General features: G+C 35.8%; 2 protein-coding genes across 3 annotated transcripts; one reads left to right on the top strand and one right to left on the bottom strand.

The window, feature by feature from the left end:
* Nucleotides 1-592: 592 nt before the first annotated feature.
* On the bottom strand, nucleotides 593-7,676 carry LOC108668064. The gene is made up of 7 exons (XM_018155193.2): nucleotides 7,603-7,676; nucleotides 6,612-7,287; nucleotides 6,032-6,168; nucleotides 4,389-4,493; nucleotides 3,496-3,717; nucleotides 1,025-2,588; nucleotides 593-597 (listed from the first exon to the last, which is right to left on the bottom strand). Exons 2-7 carry the CDS (start codon nucleotides 7,096-7,098, stop codon nucleotides 593-595), a joined length of 2,520 nt encoding a protein of 839 aa, XP_018010682.1. The 5' UTR covers nucleotides 7,099-7,287; nucleotides 7,603-7,676.
* A 1,368-nt stretch (nucleotides 7,677-9,044) lies between these two features.
* Nucleotides 9,045-19,329, top strand: LOC108668066 (uridine-cytidine kinase 2). Of its 2 annotated transcripts, none has more exons than XM_018155195.2 (7): nucleotides 9,045-9,240; nucleotides 10,770-10,904; nucleotides 11,313-11,434; nucleotides 11,899-12,041; nucleotides 12,831-12,928; nucleotides 13,890-13,938; nucleotides 19,126-19,329. In XM_018155195.2, exons 1-7 carry the CDS (start codon nucleotides 9,082-9,084, stop codon nucleotides 19,251-19,253), a joined length of 834 nt encoding a protein of 277 aa, XP_018010684.1. In that variant the 5' UTR covers nucleotides 9,045-9,081; the 3' UTR covers nucleotides 19,254-19,329. The 2 variants fall into 2 exon arrangements, with proteins under 2 accessions (XP_018010684.1, XP_047737345.1); XM_047881389.1 differs by lacking the exon at nucleotides 12,831-12,928 and adding an exon at nucleotides 12,725-12,822.
* Nucleotides 19,330-24,345: the final 5,016 nt, after the last annotated feature.

Here is a 24,345-nt window from a genome sequence, read left to right as displayed (position 1 = left end):
CTCACCCATTACTCACCCATTACTCACTCATTACTCACCCATTACTCACTCATTACTCACCTCTGACTCGCCTGATCCAAGCATTACTCACCCATTACTCACTAATTAACCTCTGACTCGCCTGATCCAAGCATTACTCACCTCTGACTCGCCTTATCCAAGCATTACTCACCCATTACTCACTCATTACCAGCATAACTCACCTGATCCTAGCATTACTCACGCATTTTTTACTCACCCATTACTCACTCACTACTCACCTGTTCAGCGACGTAGATGGTGTAAGCGAGCTGCTGGTTTCTGGACTCCGAAACGTTTTCAATATCGATATGGTGAATTTTCTTGGCGTTTTCTTTGCTTTTAAATTCCTTGTGAACTTGCGATATAAGCAGACTAATGATATAAGTACTTATATACGATCTAAATTATTTTGATTTATATATTTTTATTTATGAACAAAATATTTTAGTTGTGTTCAGAGCATAAATTTATTACACACGACAATAGAAGTAAAATTTGATTTTGGGGTTACGTCAAATTATTTCTGCAAGATTTAATTACGTCTAAAGTACGATAAACAGAATATAAACATTCAGTCTGTATTTAAATGAAATGTTAATAGTCAATACGTCAATACGCATACATTTATTTTAGCTTAATACTCGTCCTGTTATACGATTCAAGTTCCAATGTAATATTTTTACAATTTTTCAATTGTTTCTTTCTTTCTTGTTGAATATAGCATCTTTAAAAAAAATCAGATTTATTGAGGAAATAAATTTTTTCAAGTTTCTCTAAATATCATCGTATATGATTAAATTATTCTGATAAATGAGTAGTTCCTAACTTCTGTTTCACATTGAAAATCGAAACTTTTACACCCAATTTATTAAAAAAATTCCCGATTTATTAAAAAATATCAACTTCTCATATGTTATTTTCCTCATTTGATCGGAATTTCTTTAAATTAGTCCCCCATAAAATACATTTTCTTTACTCTTCCTTATATTTACAGAAAACTCACGAAGGCTTGGAGGGACCAAAGGGCACAGGGTCACGAGTCTTTGTTGGCTGCCGCCGTTTTCTGTGACAGTTTCTTTGTTTTCTTTTGCTGGCTTTGTGAAGTGGAGTGTTGTGGTTGAGTCCTTCAAATGATTTTTCTGTTGATTATGTGAATAATTTCTCAATAAATTATTTGTGTAAAGTTTTTCTTTGGAGGCTTGCGCCTTTTTAAGTCCGTTATACGCCTCCCATGAATCGTTTTTAGCATCAGAGGCTCTCATTTTACTTTTTGTTAGGGAAATTTTTTTCGAAGAACGTGACTTTTCGTTTCTAGCTATTTCTTTCAAATGCGGTTTTTGAGCTAAGCGCCTATGAGGCCTCATATTTTCTTTTTCCATTTTACTCATTTTTACAGGCAATTTATCTGGAACTTGGAATCTATTTTCCATTTCTCTAATGGGGTCCAATGCCACATTTTCTCCGGGTCCCAAAAATTTTTTGTAAACAGAATTCAAATCTTCATAGGTTTTCTGTTCCGGGTCAATTATGTTCGGGAACTGATGTCTTTCCAATGCCCGTATATCTGGCGGAAATCTTCCAAAAATTGAACTCGCGTTCAAAATTTTGAGTAATTGGTCATCTTCCTCGAAATAAATGGGAATTTCCTCATCACTGTCCGAAAATTGTGAGTAATAAATTTCACTGAATGAATTATTCATATAGCCAGTTTCTTCATTTTCTGCAGCAGCCGTATCTCCTTGTGGCGGTATCAGCAGGTTATTCACACTTTCAATTCTGAAACTATTCTGGTCCAGGAGATCGGAATAGTTGGGTTCAACTTTCACTGAACTTATTTTATTAGTTTCCCTTTCATCCGAAACTGAATTAATTGGTTTTCCCAGTTTCGTACTTTTATCACCCTCAGATACATGTCCACATTCACTTTCACTTTCACACTTTCTTCCGTCACCTTTCTCCAACAGAGTTTTTCTTCTATCCAGCGAAGATTTCTTCGGTAAATTATCTGATGTTTTGTCTATACCCACAGTAAGAATTCTATTCCCTACTAGGCTGTTCTTGAGCATAGACTTCTTTACACTAACATTATTATTATTAACTTCACTATTACCATTATCATTATTTTCATTAGACCCGTTCTTCCGTAGGTGAGTGTTCCCACGTGGACTAATTGCTACGCTGTGCATTCTATCATTAATAGTTTCTGTATATATTGAGTTATGAATGTGTTTCTTTTCCTCATTGATATTATCACTTTCTTTTTCGTTCACTTCGTCGATAATTTTATTTGAATTTTCTTCTTTTCTGACGAACATGCTCAATTTTGTATTTTCTTTTAAAATATTCACATTTCGTTGACTTCTCACTTTACTTTCCGTGCATCTGTTTTCTTCCATTCTATTTTTCACTAAACTTTCATCACAGTTCTCCCTCTTGATCACCTTCTCCATTTCTTCCTCTTGCTGTAGAATTTTGTTCCTATTGTTGTAGATTGATAAAGATTCTTCTAAAATGATTTCTGCAATCTGGAGGGATAACCTCTTGAGAACAGTGCGGCCCACGGTCACCTGTGAACTTTGCTCGTTAGAAAAATATAAATAAATTGTTAAACAATGAGCAAAGAATGAAAACCTAACCTGCTATAAATATGATAAGTTGAAAACTACTTCTATGAAGAGAGTATTACAATCGTATATACGCGTCCGTATAACTCGAACTAGAGAGTTAAATTGTATATAAATAGGTTAATTTATTGAATAAGATGCATAAATTCGACTCTCTATATAATTTTCAGCTTTTAAGGTTATGCTAAACTTTGGAAAATGCATTGAAATTGATGAATTTATGAACATGTGTCCACCAGGCTTCGGAAAAGATACTTAAATGTTAGAAGCAACATCCGTAGACTTTGTCGTTTTCTTTGATTGGTGCACATGCCCAAATAAAAATTTATCTAAACATTAATTAGATCCAGTTAACGCTTCTATTTCTCGCACATACACTGGGATTTATAGTATAACAACATTTTTCCATTTTCTTTATGTATCATTATAGCTGAAAAAAATGTCAATTGGACTGCAGCTTACCGTAAAACAAATACATAATAACTGAAATATGTCGCACTCATGAATGAGTAAGACTATATACCTTCACCATAATGCCATCATAATAAAAAAATAAGTTATAACTACCAAACATTGATCGTAAGATTAAGTAAACAGAAAAAAAACGGGGTATATATGATTAAAAATAACACAGGCACAAAATATTTATAAATACCAAACTTGGTCTACAAGATAAACAAAAAACTAACAAAATATTAGAAAAAAATGCATGTTATTTCAGAAAATGTAAAAAAAATCATCACGCAAATATATCATAAATAGAAATATTAGGACTACAAGATCAATAAAAGAGCAACAAAACGGGAGAAAAAATGCATACTTTTTTAGAAACATTTATATAAAATTCCACCTCAACCGACGGAGGTTTTCGTCTCATCAGAGGCACTGCTCTGCTGAACTGCAGCTCCCCCCCTTGGGTAGCACCCCAGCCCCCTTGGGTAGCACCCCACCCCCCCGGGGCGCCGCTCCCCCTCAGGAGTCTCTGTAGGGCGCGACCGACCCCGGGGGGCATGGCAGGTCTCAGCTGATCAGGCCCCAGCTGGTCTAGAACTTTGTTTTCTACTAGAACCACCTGCAAGAAATTTGCAATTATTTAGTGAGTGATTGAGGTTATACTTTATTGCTTTTCTCTATTTGTCTTGATTTATATAGTGTTGATCATAGGTTTATATTTTAATTTTAATTATGCCATCTTGGCCTGTCGCCACACGTCCACCTTGCCGACTTTGACCAAAATTTTAAAAACTAGTAGTGGGTTTCGAACCCCCAACTCGCAGCTCCAATTTTGGTTATATCTGCCACGCGGTCCACCCGATATGTTCTACCGAGAAATAAAACGCATTTGTTCTTTTTAGTAGAATTTCTGTGTCTATGTTGGATGTGTAGTATATATGAAGTAGTATAAAGTGTATATGTATAAAGTAGTATTAAGTATATATGAAGTAGTATTAAATATATATGAAGTAGTAATAGAAATTAGTATTAGATGGCACAATTTAATTGTTTATATACGTGCGATTGATGACCAGAGAATTAGATAAATCAACTAATTCTCTGGTCATCAATCGCACGTGTATAAAGAAGTAGTATTTGGCATACATGAATCAGTATTACTTATATATGAAGTAGTATGAAGAATATATGACGTAGCATGTATATTAGGATCTATTTTTGAAGATAAATAAAAAAATAAGGATATTTTAGGATCAAAATAGTGACGACGTAAGATGCAGGAATAAGAACCTGTGAGAGAGTGAGCAGAGCCAGCAGGCCGATGAGCAGAACTACGCCGAGCAGCAACCATGAGCCTGAACCTCTTCTTGCTGCTCGTCTCCGAGGGGCCGGAACCTGGGAATAAAACAAATTAATTCCACGTTAAATGAAATTATGAATTGTAATTATAAAATAATGAAATTTATCGAAAAAATTCTTTAAAAATTGAATTTTACAAAAAATTTATGGAATTTATCGAGCAATGACGGCTTTCGAAAGCAGTGCGCATCAGCGTACGTCGGTATGACATCTCGCAATTTTTATACTAGACTGGCAGAGCATAAGGGCAGAAGTTTTAGCACGGAAACATTACTTGCGCATCCTCCTCATTCAGCTGTGCGCATCCATGCCGAGCAGTGCAATGTTCCGGTGTCAGATAATGATTTTAGAGATCTAGGTTTCACGACCGGTGTTACTGACCTACTAATTTTAGAATCTCGGTATATTTTAAAGCAGATACCTAGTTTAAATGCAGCCTTCAGCTTCCATGAAACTGTAAATAGATAGGCCTATCACTTCGTGTGAATTTGTTTTTTCTTTCGTCAATTTAGGTTTTTATCTTCAATGTGAATTTTAGTTTTCAAATTGATTCTGCTTGTTTTATAGGTTTTGAAACATTGAACTGACGATGGAGTTGGACTACGAAAATTTTCATTCTTAAGAGATAGTGATTTTTTTTGCCGTTTTCTTTGCTTTTAAATTCTTGATATACGTATCGTATATCAGTTTACCAGTCATGAATATTTATGATACACGATACTTTATATTTTTCAGGGGCAAAATCTGGGTACTTGATTACTCAGATTACTTTGCCATGATCCATTATCCTCATCTTGTCAGCAATGACAGTGTTGTTGCAGTTTACAGGCCTTGGGTGTATATCTCCTGAATTCATTCATCCACAAATTGCTTGTAAGCTTCAAGCGTCTTGAATGCCTTGAATTTTTGCAAGGTGTTTTGGCTGACACCAAACACCAAATAGTGAAGTAAATCACCGTGTGAAACGGGAGGCAGGCTTGCAAAATCTGAACACCTCTGCTTTGCCGGTACTTCGTAGGGATCAACATCGTTAGTGTCGAACAATTTTCTTAAATACCAGTCTCTCGCTGAAGGATGGAGTTTTTGGCAATAGCTTAATCATTTCCGCTTTGCTCTTTCTTTCTCCATTGTCACCATAACATCCAAACGTGGGGTAACGAAAGAGTAATGTTGGGCGCGAGTGTGCCATAAACATGGCGGCGTAGCAACGTGGATTGCGTTGGCGAGCCCGATATACGAGTACTTTATTATATTGTATGGTTGAAAAACATTGTTAACGGTTATATACCGAAACGATGAAGCCAACGTAAAAGAAGTTATTAGTCAAGATAATAGATGCAATTTCTGAAGAAATAAAATGTTTACGAAGTTGTATTTTTGATAGTGATAGAACTAATAAATAATAGGTTATGATAATGATCATAATAATGATAATAATAATAATAATAAGAATGACAATAACAATAATAATGGGTATAATTAAAATAATAATAATAATAATGATAATAATAATAATCCAAATGATATACATAATTCTTATAATTATAGTGTTTGAGTTGAATCAAAATGTTGACCTGCGCCTCGAGGTTGACGTTGTTGAAGGAAAACGTTGTCCTGTTGCCGCTGTTGCCGGCTGAGGTTGCCGCCCTGTTGACGTTTCTGTTGCAAACTTCGCTGTTGCCACCAATACAAACTTCGTCGAAGAAATGGTCTGCATTGGAAGAAATTATCAATTAATAATATTATAATATTATTACAAGAAATATTCTACTACAGGAACAGAATTAAGCGATAAAATTCTTTAAATTTAATAATACGAACAGAGTTCAGTGTAATAATTATACTTATCGGCTAGAAATTCAAAGCTATTTTATAATAAATTTAGTATAGTTTTAGACCCTTAATATTGAATGCAATAATGGATCTATTTTAAATAATGATGTACAAAAATATGAATTCAACTAGAATTCTTTTGCAAAAATTTCAATATTTTTCATAAAATTTTATTACATTTATATTGGCGTGAAATTTCACGCCTAAACTTTAAAACAAGTCACTGACATTTTTTTCTGGATTACAATTCATTTCACAAATTTAGACATTGATGTTGATTTTATATAATTGATAATGACAGAAAAATGTCACGAAGCTCACTCTCAATTTCTTTGGATTCATATTCATCTTGCGGGCAGAAGTCAGAGGTCTCGGACCCAGAAGAATCTCCAGTGGATTCGGACGAAGCGCTTGACGAGTCACTCCATCCAGCGTCCGAATTCCAATTTAAGGCTTCGTTGAGGACATCGAAATTTCCGCAAAACGTTTCATTCGACGAGTTTTCTGCTTTATTCCGAGGTAATTTAACTGAAATCGGCAGAATTTTGTCAGCTGTGATACTGAAAGAACTTACGACGTTTTCTGGAGTAGTTTTATTTTGATTGCGTTTTTTCGTGGTTTTAACATTTCTTTTTGTTTCGTTAAAAGTTGCCTTCTTGGAATTAGATGAAACATTTTCTTTTGTAATTTTCTTGCTGTTTCTCATCCTACTTGCATTGCCGTCGAGAATATTTGGCTTGCTGAATTTTTGGTAGTCAACATTTTTTGATGATAGCCTTATTTCTCCTTCGTTGATGGATAAATTCATCTGAATTACGTATGAGTATTATACTCATAACCTCGTATGGGCTGGGGGTAAACCTGCTCTCTCACACATCACGCGTTCAGGGCTGCGATGTTCTTTCATTAAATCTTTCTTTCCTCAACATTTCATGAAAATATCTTACTATTCTTCATTGCATATTTGACGCCATGCTTGAAGTTAGAAATTTTATACCTGAAAGATAAAAATGTGAGATTTTATAGAGGTGTTTTAGCTCAGACTATGGCGTTGATAACAGTTCAATGTATATATTGGAAATAAAGTATATATATGATCTTAATAAATGAATTAATTGTGTGAGGCATGTGCATTTATTTATTTTATTATTAAAAAAAGTGTTTAATAAAATTACAGATATACATACATACATGTTTATACATTGGTTTAATAAAAAATACATTGGTATAATAAAAATTACAGATATACATACATACATATATTAAAATAATTATAAAATTTATTTATCCCGAGACTTTTTCACAGACCTACCGTCAAGATAGGTTCATGGGATCTGCGAATCAAATGAGGAGAACTCAAATTTTTATTGATAAAAATACCTTGAAGAAAAAAATAAAACAGCTGTTTTATAAATTTTATATTCGGTGCATCAAAAGTAAAAATAAATTGATTATTTTGTTACGACAAACACGGAGTTAAAAGCTCCATATACAACACGAATTGAAGATTTATGGTTAGTTCCACACGACCCATGGTTTATAAATCACTCGTTCCCATAATTGTTATTGCATTACACAGTAAAATCTGCATCGCAGTTAATGTTGAAATTTATAAAAAAAAAAGAAGACAAGGCACGAAAGCAATCGCTACTTTCAGTGATGTCAGCGAGACTAAGGCTGGAAGCTGCATCTCTAGAGAGTTTTGGAGTGTACGACAACTTGGACATTTGGCCAACCCCTAAACCTCCTACATCGCTCCTTGACTCCAAAAGCGGAACTTATTCTCATGAATAAACATTATGACTTACAAATACTATAGCTGAAGTAAAAGGTTAGGAATAATGTAAATGAATTGCAAAATTTAAATCATATTCTTTCGAAGACCGTGTTCAGTAGGATGCAGATTGTTTCATGTAGGGAAGAGAAAAACAACCATTCAGAGATAAAACCATTGCTTCAAAATTTATTCTGATGATTGAATGATTGTGGTGGAATGATCGATCAATTTGACCGTATTTTTCGGACTTATATCTAATGGAATCAATATGTCTGAAACAAACTTAGTAAATAATACTGGTCCTCCTCTATTCTATTAAAACTAATATTAAGAAGCAAATCAGAAACCTGCTCGAGATTGTATAGTATAATGTGGTCGAAAATGAAACATTCATTTGAATGTTCATGACATGATAGGATGGAGAAAATTAAAATTTTTGAGTTTGTATTCTACGTTTGGTAGATGAAGGTATCGATCTTACGTCTCATGGCACGAGGTCAAAAATTAAAGTCTAAAAACAACCGTGTCTGTTAGAAAAAGTTTCTAAGAACTGAATTTTGAAAAAGATGTATCGGTATTGTCGGCATTATGCAAATCCAGTACGTATTGTGTATGCATGGTTGGTATGCATGTTTTTCAACCTCCTGCATGTGGAGCAACATTTATTAAAATTTCAGTCAGTGTAAGAAATCCTTTGCGATAAATATTAAATTTTGCAACATTAGGGAAATTGAGCCATAAATCACAACGTAATCTATTTAGCTATATAATATAAATAATATAAAGCTTCATGAATAAGATCCAAATTTTGCATATGAGTCACGGAATCAATAAAAGTGGTCGTAAACCCAGAATTATCAGAAGAAGATTTGGATAACTTTTGGCTTATCCGATGCCCAAAAAAAGGGCTAACTAAATGGAACCATTTCTCCAACAGTTTCCGTACCCGAAAGTCCCGAATGCGTGGAAGATGGCATTTGTGCGTGTGCTGCGCTCACCAAGTGAGCGAACTTCATGCGGCTCTTCAGCTTCACGCCGCTACCACGAGTTACCCGTTGGTCAAATCACATCGCCAAAATGAATGGTCATCTGATGAAAAATGGGTCTGCTAATGAAACTGTTCCAAAACCTCCATTCTTGATAGGTGTTGCTGGAGGTACTGCTTCTGGCAAGGTTAGTTACAGCCCATTATTTGTTTATTTTCCAAACAATTCCCTCCCAATGGCTATAGAGGCGAGACCGCGAGACAACAGCAAGCCTTGTGTTTAGGGAATTTCTAATTCTCAATATGTAAATAGACATTTTTAGAGCCAGTAAAACTCCCATGTAAATTTAATTTTGTTCTTATTTATTGCTGGAACTACTGTACTGCACCATAGAGTAGCTAGTTAGGCTAGCTAGGTAGTAGGTAGGCTGGTAGTGGTAGGCTAGCAGCTGGGAATGGGATGGAAGGTTTCAACTTCATTCAAGTTTATCAAAAATGAGGTCTCTATTTTACTAATAATTATAATGTGACATGATATTGAAGCAGATTTGAAGTTAGAATGATTTTCTTACTATTTTAATAATAACAATTTTGCATGATATAAAAGGATTTAAGCCTTCTCAGTTCTCACCCAATCAGGAATAGCAATAGCCTAGGCCTAACTGGCAAAATTAGCCTAAAATTCTAAATTTTCAGGCATATGTAAAAATAATTAAAATGATTGAAATATTGTTTTAAAAATTATTTTTCAAAATTGTGGCTAATTTTTTTTTTCTTCAAATTTTTGCAAAAGAAATTGTGCAAGAGTAACAGTGAAGGGTTGCATCATCATAATGGTTGCATGAACAAATGAAATTTATCCACAAGCATGGGTTATGATTTTTTGTCCATTTTAATTGATGGATGGCTTTTGTGGAACGAGTTTTGTAGAATTTTCCAGTTCAGAATTTCTAACCATGTTTAGGTTAGATCCTAACCATTAACTATTATTTTGCCTCAGCCTCACCTATGCCAAATATTTAAAAATTAGGCTATCAGGAATAAATATATTTCAAAATTGTAACTAGCATAAAAAATTTGAATGTCTGCATATATATTTTCTATTCTTCTACTGCTATGGAAGCTATTTAACCACAACATTTTTTTTCACATTTGGTTACTTTTTTTATTATTTCAGAAGTATTTTGTTGAATCTTGACTTCATATATAAAACTTGCAGGAAAATATGCATTGACTGTTATTATTGATTTTATTTATTATTAACCTTATGTTTAACCTGAGAGGCTGAGATTATTATTGATTTTATTTATTATTAACATTAGGTTTAACCTGAGAGGCTGAGATTTAAAAAAAATAGTTAATTTTTATGTGCTCATCTATTCAAGGTTTAAATCATTAAGTTTAAATCTTATTTATGATGATGCTGGTATCCATAATACCATAATCACTAAACTGGTCTATATATAGGACTCAAAACTGAACCTGAGGAATGGCACCAAAAACATTCTGTCTAGCCACTCTCTTGCCACTCTCTTGGCACTCTCTAGCCACTCTCTTGGCACTCTCTAGCCACTCTCTAGCCACTCTCTTGCCACTCTCTTGCCGCTCTCATGGCGCTTTCTTGCCACTCTCAGTCATGGCGCTCTCTTGCCACTTGCTTGCCACTTGCTTGCCACTCCCTTGCCACTATTGTTAATGTCTCATAAATGTTTTGCAGTCAACCGTCTGCAAGAGGATAATGGAGAAGCTTGGCCAAGACAATATCGATGACAAACAGCGACGGGTAGTTTGCATATCACAGGACGCCTTCTACAGGGAACTCAATGAAGAGGAATCTGCCAAAGCATTAAAAGTACCTGCAATAATATTTTTGGTTGATTAAATGTTGAAATTCACTTGTTTTAAAATATTTTCATTGATGGCAACTGATTGAAGTAAAAAGATGATTGACTTAGGTTAGAGGAGTATGTATAAAAGTTATAATTGGCTGCTTGAGCATATATAAATATATACGTTTGCATGTTTTTCTATTAATAATCTAGGCACTCAAATGGATAATAAGTGTGTAATATCTTGATCTGCATTGTTTTCATATCAGCAGTTACTCCTGTGTAAGTTTAAGTTGTTATTATTACTCTGGTTGTGCGTCAAATCAGATGAATTTCAATATATACCTATCTCTACTGCCCTGAAATAGATATTTATGCATCTTTTTTGTATCATGATTGATTATTTTGAAGTTATAATTTCTATTCCTCAGGGGTCCTTCAATTTTGACCATCCTGAGGCATTTGACACGGACCTTGTGCTTGAAACTCTAGAGAAAATTAAGGCTGGACAGATCTGCAAGATTCCCAACTATGATTTCAAGACCAATTCTAGGTGAGTGATATTGTTACCGGAGGTCATTTAATTTTAGTGTTTATTAATGAAGAGGAATTTAATTTCTAGATATTTCTAACTGGGTGGTTAATGATTTCATTGTTTGGTTTCAAATTATTGAAATAGTGGTGCTAGTAGTTTGTTCAAGGGATTAAATAGCATCACTTCAAAACCTCATCATTATTAAATGCTTTTTTTCTGTGTAATTTGTGGTTTATGAATTTGTTGTTAAAATAGAAAAATTAGTCCTAAAGTACTGATCTCACAAATCTGGTTACTATTACACACGTTTGAGTCCACCATTTATTTGTTTCCAATGGAAGTTTGATTAATTTAGCATGGCTAAATAATATGTGATTAGATTATACATAGTTAATTCCACTTTAGGTTTTACTGAGGCCAAAATTTGTATCTGGCTTTGAATCAATTATCAACAGGCAAGAAATGTTGAAATATTTTCCCAGGTTATCAACAACCACAGACATCTACCCAGCGGATGTGGTGCTGTTTGAAGGCATCCTCATGTTCTACCAGAAGGAAATACGCGACATGTTCCACATGAAGCTTTTTGTCGACTCCGACGCTGACACCAGACTAGCCCGACGAGGTCAGCATCGCTTGCTAATATTTGCTCAAATTTTGTACAGTAATTAAGGTTGTGGGGCCTACTTTCTGTCTTGAAATTGAGATATGTTGCTTTTTTTTCTAAGTTTAATATTTGCCTCCTATGAAATTTTATTTTATTGTATCATAATTAAGTAGACTTTACTGACCAGGCTGTGAGGAACTTGGAAAGGCAGACCAGTTAAGTTTGAGACATTATCTTTGTTGATGGAATTTGATCATACTTATTTGTGGGAGTTGACAGAAATTATCAGTAACATCATTTTAGATTTCTTAGTAAAATTATCTTGCCAACATTGTTTCAATTTTGGAAAAACTAACTACCATGGAAATTTTTTAATGATGTTGCAATTTAATTAATCAATGACGTGGCAGAACTTTGAACAAATTTTAAGACAAACAAAACTATTAAAACCAAAAAACTTCCTAACCTGACTTTATTTATTTTTTGCATTATTTTGGTTAGTGAATTGGAAAAACTTGATTGTAATTCATTCCATTTATTTGAGGATTTAATCAAAGATATTATTGTATCTGCTCTTTAACAATAAATGTTGGACAGTTAAATCATCATTGTAGCCATTTTATCACTTCTAACAATAAATATTCGGCGCTGAAGCTATCATTGCATCTATTGGACCACTTCTAACAACAAATATTCGGCAGTGATGCGTGACACGCGGGAGCGAGGCCGCAACCTAGAGACGGTCCTGCACCAGTACACTAGGCTGGTGAAGCCTGCCTTCGAGGAGTTCTGTCTACCTGTNGGCAGTGATGCGTGACACGCGGGAGCGCGGGCGCAACCTAGAGACGGTCCTGCACCAGTACACTAGGCTGGTGAAGCCTGCCTTCGAGGAGTTCTGTCTACCTGTCAGTGCTGCCTCTACCTCTGTCTACCACTGATTCTTTAATCCACTATGTACCTTACATATTAACTACCTCTGTCTACCTGTCAGTGCTGCGTCTACTTCTGTCTACCACTGATTGTTCAGTAACGTCTACCTTATATTAGATAGTTCTGTCTACCTGTCAGTGCTGCGTCTACCAATAATTATTTAATCCAGTTTACCTCACATAATAACTACCTCTGTCTACCTGTCAGTGCTGCGTCTACCTCTGTCTACCACCAATTATTTAATCCAGTTTACCTCACATATTAACTACCTCTGTCTACCTGTCAGTGCTGTGTCTACCTCTGTCTACCTCTGTCTACCTCTTATTGTTCAGTACCGTCTACCTTATATTAGATAGTTGTCTACCTGCCAGTGCCGCGTCTACCCCTGTCTACCACTAATTATTTAATCCAGTCTACCTCACACATTAGCTAGTTCTGTCTACCTGTCAGTGCTGCGTCTACCACTTTCTACGTGCTCCAGTCTACCTCACATTTTAGCATTTTTCACCTCGTTTCATCTACTGTAATCTACTTATACATCTTGAGAATCTTAGTTATTACGGTGCGCACTGGAATGTTGTAATAATGTATATATGTGAAATAAAATTAATATTTCATATTCATTTAACATATATTTCTGTAATATATCGGATATATATAACTGAGCTGCAGCAGTACGGTATGCTGATGTTAACTTGTAATATATTTATTTAAATAATTTGGACTCGATTAATTGAGTCCAAAATATATAAAAAAAAACATATTAAACATATGCTTATTTAATAAATATAATAAAGTTGTTCAAATATACTGATGTTGAGCTGTAGTTGACCTATTTATTTACTGTATACTTTATTTTTTATTTTAATTACACACTTGAATTATTAAATTGTGGAAAAATGTTGAATTATTTAAACGTTGAACTTGTTTCTGCAGACGAAAAAGTTTGCTGACGTCATCATTCCCCGCGGCGCTGAGAACACCGGTCAGTTGCTTGTGTTTATTTTGAGCCTTGCTAGGCCTATGAACGCCTCTTTGTTTTTTTTTGTTCTAAAGCTTTTTATGTTTTTTTTTTGATGTGCAATTTTTTGTATGCAATTTATGTTTTTTTCTCATAATTTTTCTACGATTGATTTTGCTCTTATTCTTTATGAATTATACATTCCATATATTTTTCTTTGGGATGACGTTTTAATTTTTTCTTCATCCTCTTCTTTATATAATGCATGACTGCCATCAATATTTGCTTGACTTTGATCTTTATTTTTTATTCACTTTTTTAATTAAATTTTCAAGTTTGTGGAAGTATTTCCTCTCGCGCTGGCCTTACGTTGCTGGAATGGCGCACACTCCGCTCATATAAATGCCTGGGTCATGTTGTACAGATAATGACACGCTTCCTTAACCTCACCACGTAGCACTGATGCACCCTATTGCCTGGCCAAACTGGGTCACCAGGACCCACATGAGTACAAAAAATATAACTCAGTACGGGTACTCACTGCAGTGAGTGACAGAGAGCGCATTTTTTTGTCGACGAAAACTTGAGGTCACGGACGGACGGACAGACGGACATGACGAGCACAATAGTGCAATTTTTCCATAAATGAGACTCTGGGAAAAATATTTTCACAAATGAGACTCATACACTCTGGGAAATGAGTGAGACTTTGTCCAAACAGGGACACACTTTTAACCCTTGAGTGAGTCATCCTGACCCAGTTACGCAGCACCAATGGTTAAGAAGTGCAAGAAGTGTGTCAGTATTTGAACATGTGACTCATTCATTTATACGTGGCGAGCGTAGAGATGATTGTCAGAGTATTTGATTTTGACTCGTTTTTAAAATTTGTGTTTATGTTTTATTTATTTGCAATGCTTCTTAAGATTGGTTCTCTGCCTCTGATTGGCGAGCCTTAACATTTTTTTTATTTTGTGTTGCTTTTTAAAATTGATTTCTCCTTTGCCTCCTTCTTGTCCATGTGCACCTCCTGCACCGTTGCCATGTACACCTCCTGCACCGTTGCCATGTGCACCTCCTGCACCGTTGCCATGTTGAGCCCCCCCGCGGGGGTCACCCCCACAGCGCCCCCCGCACCCTCACATCAGAGGGAACCCTCGACGAGGTCATCCGCCAGAGCAGCTGCTGTGGCCCCCCAGTGCTGTCTCCCTCAGCGGGGGGCAACAGCCCCTCGGCGGGGGGGTCCCGAGGGGACCACGGGGATCGCTCGTCTCCTGAGACCGTCGCTTGTGTCCCTCATTGAGGGGGGATTAGCTAGTGGCCGCCACTAGTAGTGGCCGTCACCAGCAACAGTCACTGGTTGCTGTCACTAGCTAGTGGTCGTCACTGACTAGTATCCGTCACTAGCTAGTGGCCGCCACTAGTAGTGGCCGTCACCAGCTACTGTCCTTCATGAGCAACAGTCACTAGTGGCCGCCACTAGTTTATTCCACTACAAATGAAGACAACGCGTCACTGAACGTGTCGTAACTTCTCGTCATATGCCAGACGTTGTAGCAGAACTTAGCGGCCTTGGAAAGATATGTTGCCGATACTTGCCACAAAGAATTAAAAGATACAAAAATAAAAAAATTACAAGATGCAAAGATGATTGTTATCTTGTCGTTATTATTGTAATCTCCTGAATTAATTGTTATGATGTCCTTATAAATGGAATCTCCCTAATTAATGGTTATCTTGTCCTTATCACTGTAATCTCCTATCTAGCTTTAATACCTAACGCACGTAGCTCAATTCAAAGCACACGCCTCATGTTAATTTGTTGCGTTAATCATAAGACTTTGTTGTTATTGTTAATGTCAGCTATCTTGCCATAGTTGCTGTGTGTGTTATTTGTGTGCATGCTTCTGGTGTTTTTTTGTGTTATTTGTGTGCATGCTGTCGATGTATGTTTGTGTTATTGATGTTTTGGTGTGTTTTCATTAATGTTTATTAAACACTCAGAAAACGAATAGGTTACACTGCCCAAATAGTGGTACTTTCTTTACGTGATACTGATACCCATTTGTTGCTGGTACCAAACTGGGTCAGGTTGACACACACACTGGCAAAACTACATTGAAATTTTGTATGTGTCCAAGCTTTATGTGTGTACGTAATCGGATTAGTTGTGTAACTTTTCTGTATTTAATAATAAATAATAATTATTCTGTTTATTATTTTACTCCGTCAGTCGACGTTCGCGCAATATTCACTCATAAAATCGAGGGAAACTTTGTCTAAATGATGATGTTCTTATTAACATGTGTGGGTTTCTGAAAGCCGCAATGTGTGCGACTATTAAATTTTCTCGTTTAATTTTTTTATTGTCCCCTCTAGCTTGCCTTATCCACTATTCCTCCATTCACGCTCGCCCGTTCTATTTCTTCCACGCTTTTTATCACATTCCTGCATTATATGTGCGCTTCTTATTTCTGCTCACGTACATCATCGTCACGCACACGAATATCGTTCACTTATACGCACCGTAGTTAATTGTTATAGGCACTGGGGTTTATTTGTTATACGTATCATGGTATGTCGGTATACGCATCATGGCTCATTGTTTTACGTATCTGTGTTCGTAGCGTCGTAGGTATATCTTGTATCTTGGTACATTGTTTTACGTATCTATGTTCGTCGGTATACGTTTCTTGGTTCGTCGGTATACGCATCGTGGTTCATTGTTTTACGTATCTATGTTCGTCGGTATACGCATCTTGGTACGTTGTTATACGTATCTTGGTACGTTGTTATACGTATTTTGGTATGTTGTTATACGTACGTATCTTGTTTTGTTGTAATACGCATTGGAGTTCATTGTTATGTGTATCTTAGTTAGTTGTTATAGATGTCTATTAATTGGTGTGTATACTCTGTTTGGTTCGTAGGTATACGCATCTGGGTTCTTGATACGCATGCACGTCGCTCGTCGCCACGCAACTGCTACGAAGAAGTTGTTTTTGTAATCTATTGTTCTGTGATGAACTTCAGGGATTGTATGTAAACTTTTGAAACCAAGTCGGTAACATGTTTGACTCAAGTTTAAAGTTGGTGTAATGTTTGATTCAAGTTTAAAGTTGGCAATATGTATGATTCAAGTTTGAAGTCGGGAATATGTTTGATTCGAGTTTAAAGTTGGGAACAAGTTTGAGTCAAGTTTAAAGTTCGTGTCATTTTTTATTCAAGTTTAAAGTTGGGAATATGTTTGAGTTGAGTTTATAGTTGCCAACGTGTTTGATTCAAGTTTAAAGTTGGGAACATGTTTGAGTTGAGTTTAAAGTTGATGTCATGCTGCTAAATAACAATGCTATGTTTTAATAACTATTGTACCTTATACGTTATACGATTGGTTTTGTTATATTGTATGAGAATAAATGACATTCTGTGTGCCTGTCTGCCAAGTTTTTGCAGTACTCTTGCTTTTTATTTTTTTCCTCAATTTATTTATGGATTTAAGAAAATGGCAAATACGTTTCGATAATTTTGTTAACAACTGAATTTTTATTTTAGTCCTATTTTTGAGCAACATTTTCGTAATTTTTTTTCTGGCTTGGAATTTACACGCCTACGGTTTAACGTGAGTTTAAATGATACAGAGAATTGATAGAGAAAATTATATTATTAAATGTGGTGAAGAGGATCGGAAATTGAGTTGTGGAAGTTAAGGAAATGGCAGGGAAACAGGCCTATGAAAATATGAAGAGGTTAGAATTCAGGGTTAATCTGTTTGAGATTTGAAAGCTTTAGGGCCAGGTTTAATCTCTGACAGCGTTGTAATGGTGAGTTGAATTGCTCGTGTGAGTTGAATTATTTGTGTTGTTGTACACATCAAAGCAAAGGGAATGGGAATCTTCTGACGTGAGATGAACCGCACAGTTCAGCGTAATTTCCGTCGTTGAAATGTCTATAAAAAGCGTAATTATCATATTGCAATTAATTAGTTTGGGGGGTTTGGATGTCAGCGATTCTTGATTAATAAATACGTATACTGTCGGGTAGAAATTCCATCTAAAATATCAATAACAAAAAGTGATGCAATGCGTTAATCTACAATTTATTCAATAACAAGAAATCGCCGAGAGAAGAAGTCGATGTACAGCATACATAATTGCCAGTGGATATTCACATGTCAGTGGATATTCACAACATGTCAGTGGATATTCACAACAAAATTACACGTGCAAAATATCCGCTTGTTATGCACCACGAAGACGTGACTTGATCCAAGCGAGAAAATTAGGATGGAAGAGACTGATGAACTATAATAAATCTGGCGGGGTCAGAGTGAATAGCTTGCGAGTAAATTGATTTCAGAGAAGCTGATTCTTTGGATGTACTGGAGTTATGGTAATTATGAGGTACAGGTTGTAGTAAGTAGGATATATTAGAGTAATAGCAATTGGAATATACTGGAGTTATGATAATTGGGATATACAGGTTGCGGTAATTAGGATTTACTAGAGTAATGATAATTGGAATGTATTGAAGTTACGATAATTGAGATTTACTAGAGCTTTGGTAATTGGCATATACAGGTTGTGGCAATTAGGATATAGTACTGAAGTTATGATAAGTAGGAAGATAATTAGTTTCCTATTTTGGTAATCGCTTAGTGGCATTTTTATTGCTTTATTTTCGGTAAATGAAGAAGAAATGACTATTTCTTAATTCTAAAAATGTACACCACCATAAATATGAAAGAATTGCAGGTTAACCCATAGCAATTTCTGGAATCCGCACCCTAATTCTGGTCTCTACGCCCCTATTTAGTGTGGTTTTGATCAAAGCAACGCATCTGTAAACATCTTAACTGAACTTACAATTACATGTACGAACTCGATTTGATCTTGGCCGAAAATTCTAATTCTCCAGATCATTAATTTTTCTTATCAATCCATGTGAGAGAAATTTCAAGCAAGCGTAAATTTGTTATTTAATTCTAAATCTGAATATTGATACGTCAATTTAATTGCCAGGCGCACAAGAAATTTGCTCAATCAAAAATAGAAACAAACTCCTACAATGTTCATTATTTATGTTAAAAAATTGATAAACACAAAGAAGCATTCTAAGACATTTAAACATATTTCTATGAATTCTGGTAGATTAAATAATATATAATTATTATATATATAGATAATTATTGATATATAATTTGTGTTGTTTCAGTGGCGATCGATCTGATCGTTCAGCACATCCGCGATCTGCTGCGTCCCGGCGCCCTGCGCGGCGACCGCTGCGACACCAGCAAACGCACGCGCCACCACAGCGAGAACTGCTACAAGCGGCCGCACTAGTGCTGTAATGCTGCTACAAGCGGCCGCACTAGTGCTGTAATGCTGCTACAAGCGGCCCCACTACTGCTGTAGTGCTGCTACAAGCGGCCGCACTAGTGCTGTAATGCTGCTACAGTAGTGCTGTAATGCTACAGTAGTGCTGTAATGCTGCTGCAGTAGTGCTGTAATTCTGCTGTTGTATAGCTACAATAGTAGTACTATGGTGCATTACTAATAATAGTGATCTTGAATACTGACTGGACAAATTCGATGACCCACGATAGACATTAGCCAGAAACTCATCACTATTAATCATCTATGTTCATAAAAGTGTCACTATATATCATAAATGTATTGAAGTTCTCTTAGACAGGAATTATTAATGGTTAACCGTCGGTGTAATGGTTCTGTGTGCTGGTGGATTTCTCTGTGTATTGTAAACAGGATTCGTAAATAGCAACGAAATTGATGGAAATTTAATAAATTGGTGTTTTTATGAACAGAAACGGCAGTAAACTACATTATTTTTGTTACAAGCTAATGTGTATTTTTAATAAAGTATTTATTGCCGAACCTGACGTTACTAGAGCTAGTCATTTTTTTTATTTAATGATTATTATGTACATTTTTCAGCGCCCATGACTTCTGATTTAAATGAAGTAATTATCAATTAGCTTTGTCCTTAAATAATAAAAATTCGAGATGTTTTTAGATGTGAAGAGCATTTGCTGTGTAACTGTAAGCTGTAAATATATGGTATATGTAGCGTCTATACATTTAGTATAGGGTAAACGTGAACATGTTCAATGGCTTCGTGTAACTCATCATATATGTACTCATGTGTAGTGTACTTAAGACATTAAATGTGACGGCTACTTCAAAGTTAGGCTGTTTAGTAACATTATTTGAATATTTATCTTCCATTTCGTGCCAATTTTTCAGTACGTGAAAATGGATGTAAATTTACCCTCAGAAAATTTTCACGCTGGATCACTTACGTGGGTGAGTCCGGCGCGAAAAAATGAGCCCTATGCGTCTGTGAGTTAGTGAATCTCTTCGGTTAATTTGCGATCCTTGACTCAATTTTGTGTCCTGACTCACTTTGGTGTCTTGACTCAATTAGGTGTCTTGACTCAATTCGGTTTCTTGACTCACTTTGGTGTCTTGACTTACCTAGGTTGCTTGCTTTAATTTCTTTCCAATTGTTCAATTTGTTGCATTTTTAATTTGTGTTTTATTAAGATTTTTATACAGATTTCTTACATCATTTGTATGCGCTTAGTGAAATCAAGCAACTTAAAGAACTCGTATGGCAGTCGTGATGGGATCAACGATCGTGTTTTTACGGCATTCGTAAGTCGTACGACGATCGTATGTTCTACGGCAGCTTCCAGTTTACAACTTGATGAGTAATGAGTGATTATTTAATCCACCGTGTTATAAATTGTAGGCAATTATTTTGAAGTGAGTTACCGTGGAGCGAGAATCTCCGATTCAATCTAACTAATCTAGAGTTAATACTTCGCTGAAAGAAATCAGTTAATAAAATTTTGAGCCATTAAGAGACGCAAATGTAAATCTAAACCAAATCTGCAGCAAAAAATGAAAGGAAATTCATTTTTGTTTTGGTATATTAGTTAAGTTCCTGTTGGGGGTCCATTTTAGGTCACTTAAATGGCCCGTGTTTGGAGTCCTATTGGAATCCCTAATAGAGCCCTTGTTTGAACTTAGCTTGTGGTCTTGTCGGGGTGCATGTTTGAGTAAATTGAAAACTTGGAACATTCTGTTCTTTTAATGAGTGAGTTTTCTGCACGTATTATACTGCAGTCAAGTGCATATTCTTTCAATGTCATATTTATGTAGGAAAAAGTTTTAAAAATGAACATAGTTTGTTTCATTTCATCCCAAACTTAAATTTAATTCATTCGCACTTTGAAAATTTATTTTCGAGCAGCACCAATGGAAAGACGATATTGTGGGCGTAAGTTGTACGTTAATCGCAAGTTCGTTGATCCTATATTGTGACGAAGTTGTATGATTTCCATAAGTTTCGTAAGTTCTGAGGTGATCGTAAAGTCTAAATCGTCTGAATCTACGATCTATCAACGGTTAATAAACAATGTATGCTTAACTAGCTACGTGATGAATGCAAATTTCACTAGCAGATTTTCTCAAGCTCTTCTGTGAATTGCAATATTGTAGCGCAGACTAGCAAGATCCGGGGTTGGCACCCGCCAGTGCAGCTCTGACTTCGGTGGTGAATGTATGCGCGTCGCTGCCGCTCAGTTGTTCCTTGTGCTCAGTGGTCAATAGGGATCCAATACAAAAGAAACCTGTCAAATATGACACCTAATTATCTTGAAAACCTAAGAAATTATTATCAGTGAGCTCCAATATTCTTGAGTAAACGTAAATAAAGAGAGATTTCGTGGTGCCAAAGGGGCATGAGAGTTTGTTGCTGAGGTCAGGCTTTAGAAAACCGGGTTTATTTTAACCTATTGCGGTCAAACTTCCTACAGCTGTCCACTTCAACTGTAACTCAAGAACCAGTTGATTCAAACAACGGTGAGAAATGTGTTGTGAAAGTATTTATTCTTTTGACATTTCAATCATTTCTTCGTCAATTGTCAAGGCACAAAAAGTACAAGAATCGGCAACAGGCCATGGGCCTATTTCTTCAGTGCCGACACTTCTATTATATTCTATGAACAAGAATCGGCAACAGGCCATGGGCCTATTTCTTCAGTGCCGACACTTCTATTCTACGTAATTCAATTATTCTTCTGTTAATTCGATTATCCTTTGGTAGTCTTAATCATTCCTTCTTCAGTTCAATTATCCCTTTGGTAGTTCAATTATACCTTTGATATTTCAATCCTTCCTTCGTCAGTTCAACTATTCTTTTGGTAATTCAATTATTCAAATGACTCTACGCTTGCGTGTGGTGCAGATTTCGCCCCCTATCACCATCGTTGTATTAATTCATTAAATTGAAAAATGTTTAATTTAGCATCACACTGAACGTCTATCCCTCTACACTTCTCTACTCATTCCTCTGTACATTCCTCCTTGGATTGGTATATTCTTCATAATTCACATTAGCCCATGGCTGCAGCGAATATTTATGTGCACTGCGGTGACTTTCTAAATTATTGTCGAAACTTTATGATGGAAATGAATGAAAACTGACTGGAATTCATGAATGACTTCATTTTCAAAAGAATGAATTTACAAAAATCCATATAAGGTACAGTTTCAATTACGCATTGATTTGAACTTAAAGAATAAGCGAGTAAAACGCTGTGACAAACGTTCTCTGCGTATAACGTTGTGATAAACGTTCGCCTCGTTTAACGGTGTGATAAACGTTCGCTTCGTATAACGTTGTGATAAACGTTCTCTCCGTATAACGTTGTGATAAACGTTCTCTCCGTATAACGGTGTGATAAACGTTCGCTTCGTATAACGTGATGAACGTTCTCTCCGTATACCGTTGTGACAAACGTTCTCTCCGTATAACGCCGCGACAAACGTTCTCTCTGTATAACGCTGTGACAAATGTTCGCTCCGTATAACACTTGCAGTAATAATCATTCCGTATTAACCGTAACCGTATTTCAATCGTTGTGCTAATAATGAGCTATAAGAGTGAAAAATTACCAATTTACCATAATAGTAAGAAATTACAGGTACTGGATAAAAAATGTGTTTAATAGAAAAGATTATGCGCATAGAAACTATGTTTTTTACTTAGAGCCATAAACTGTGTATTTAAATAGAGCCTTTTGATATTTGCTGCTCTCTGCACATTTGCTCTTCACATTCTTGTGCTATTGCACCGACGAACTTCTTGTATTTACGTTCCTGCACGCGCGCCATGAACGAAACTTTTTCTTTCCTTTTGCACGAAGTCAACTTCATGAATTGCCTTTCCAGTCGTTGGAATGAACGGCATGTTTGCCTTTCTCAAGGTGAAAGGGACGGCATGTTTGCCTTTCTCAAGGTGGAAGGGACGGCTTTTTTCCTTTCTCAAGGTGGAAGGGGACGACATGTTCTTCTTTCTCAAGGTGGAAGGGACGGCATTTTTGCCTTTCTCAAGGTGGAAGGGGACGGCATTTTTGCCTTTCTCAAGGTGGAAGGGGACGGCATTTTTGCCTTTCTCAATGTGGAAGGGGAAATGTTTTCTCATTACCTTTAAAGCCGCGAGACAGACGCAGTTGCTGTGTCATCAGAGGGAGTGACAAGAGGGAAGTTAGAGTCTCAAGTTATGCTGAGGGTTGCGCTGCATGGGGTAACTTTGTTAAACTTTATCATGCCTGTTTGATATTAAATTAAATCATGTTAAAAATTAAATTATATTATATATTTTATTGTATATTATATTATATATTTTATTAAATTACAAAAAATAAAGAATTAATTATTAAATTTTATTATCCCTGTTATGGATTACCCTGCTAGAATTAGCTCTGAGTTTCTCGTCGTGTTAGCCCTCTGTGTGCGTATAAATAATTACTTGCGTCAATGGTATGCGTACCTAAAGGCCTGGTAACGAGAGTTACCTTAATTTGACAGAAGGTTAACCAAGCCTTAACTTAATTTGGTTTAATTTAAACTTAATGTCGTGTTCATTTCATCATGAATATGAAGTAGTTTCTTAACATGGAAGTTGAGGTGAATAAATTATCTATATATGGTAAGTCATTCAGCATCAATATGAATGTGAATAAATTAACGAATATTAATATAGATATGAACAAATCCATACAATGTCAGGATCATTAACACAATCTAACGTACGGAGGTGGTTATTGAAACATCAATCGTTTATCCTTAATTATGATTAAGTTTTATCAATTACTTGATATTTTTGCCTAAATATAGAAATTTACCGCGTTCAGCGTAAATCATGGATCCTGTGTGTGATTATGTGTAGTTGAATATCGCTGTATGATTGTATAGTTGTATAACCTATCCTAAACGCTGAATATTTTGATGAATCGAAAGTTGTTTTGCCCTGTGCGAAATACTCGCTTGAAAGTGAGATTTTTTGTATGGATATATGAATTGATTTTAGCATGGAGAGAGGAACCGCTTGTGGTTAAGAGTTTTT

Source organism: Hyalella azteca, unplaced genomic scaffold, assembly GCF_000764305.2.
Source record: "Hyalella azteca isolate HAZT.00-mixed unplaced genomic scaffold, Hazt_2.0.2 contig7796, whole genome shotgun sequence".
Classification (NCBI taxonomy): Eukaryota; Metazoa; Arthropoda; class Malacostraca; order Amphipoda; family Hyalellidae; genus Hyalella; species Hyalella azteca.
This window is presented reverse-complemented; position numbering and strand designations above follow the sequence as displayed.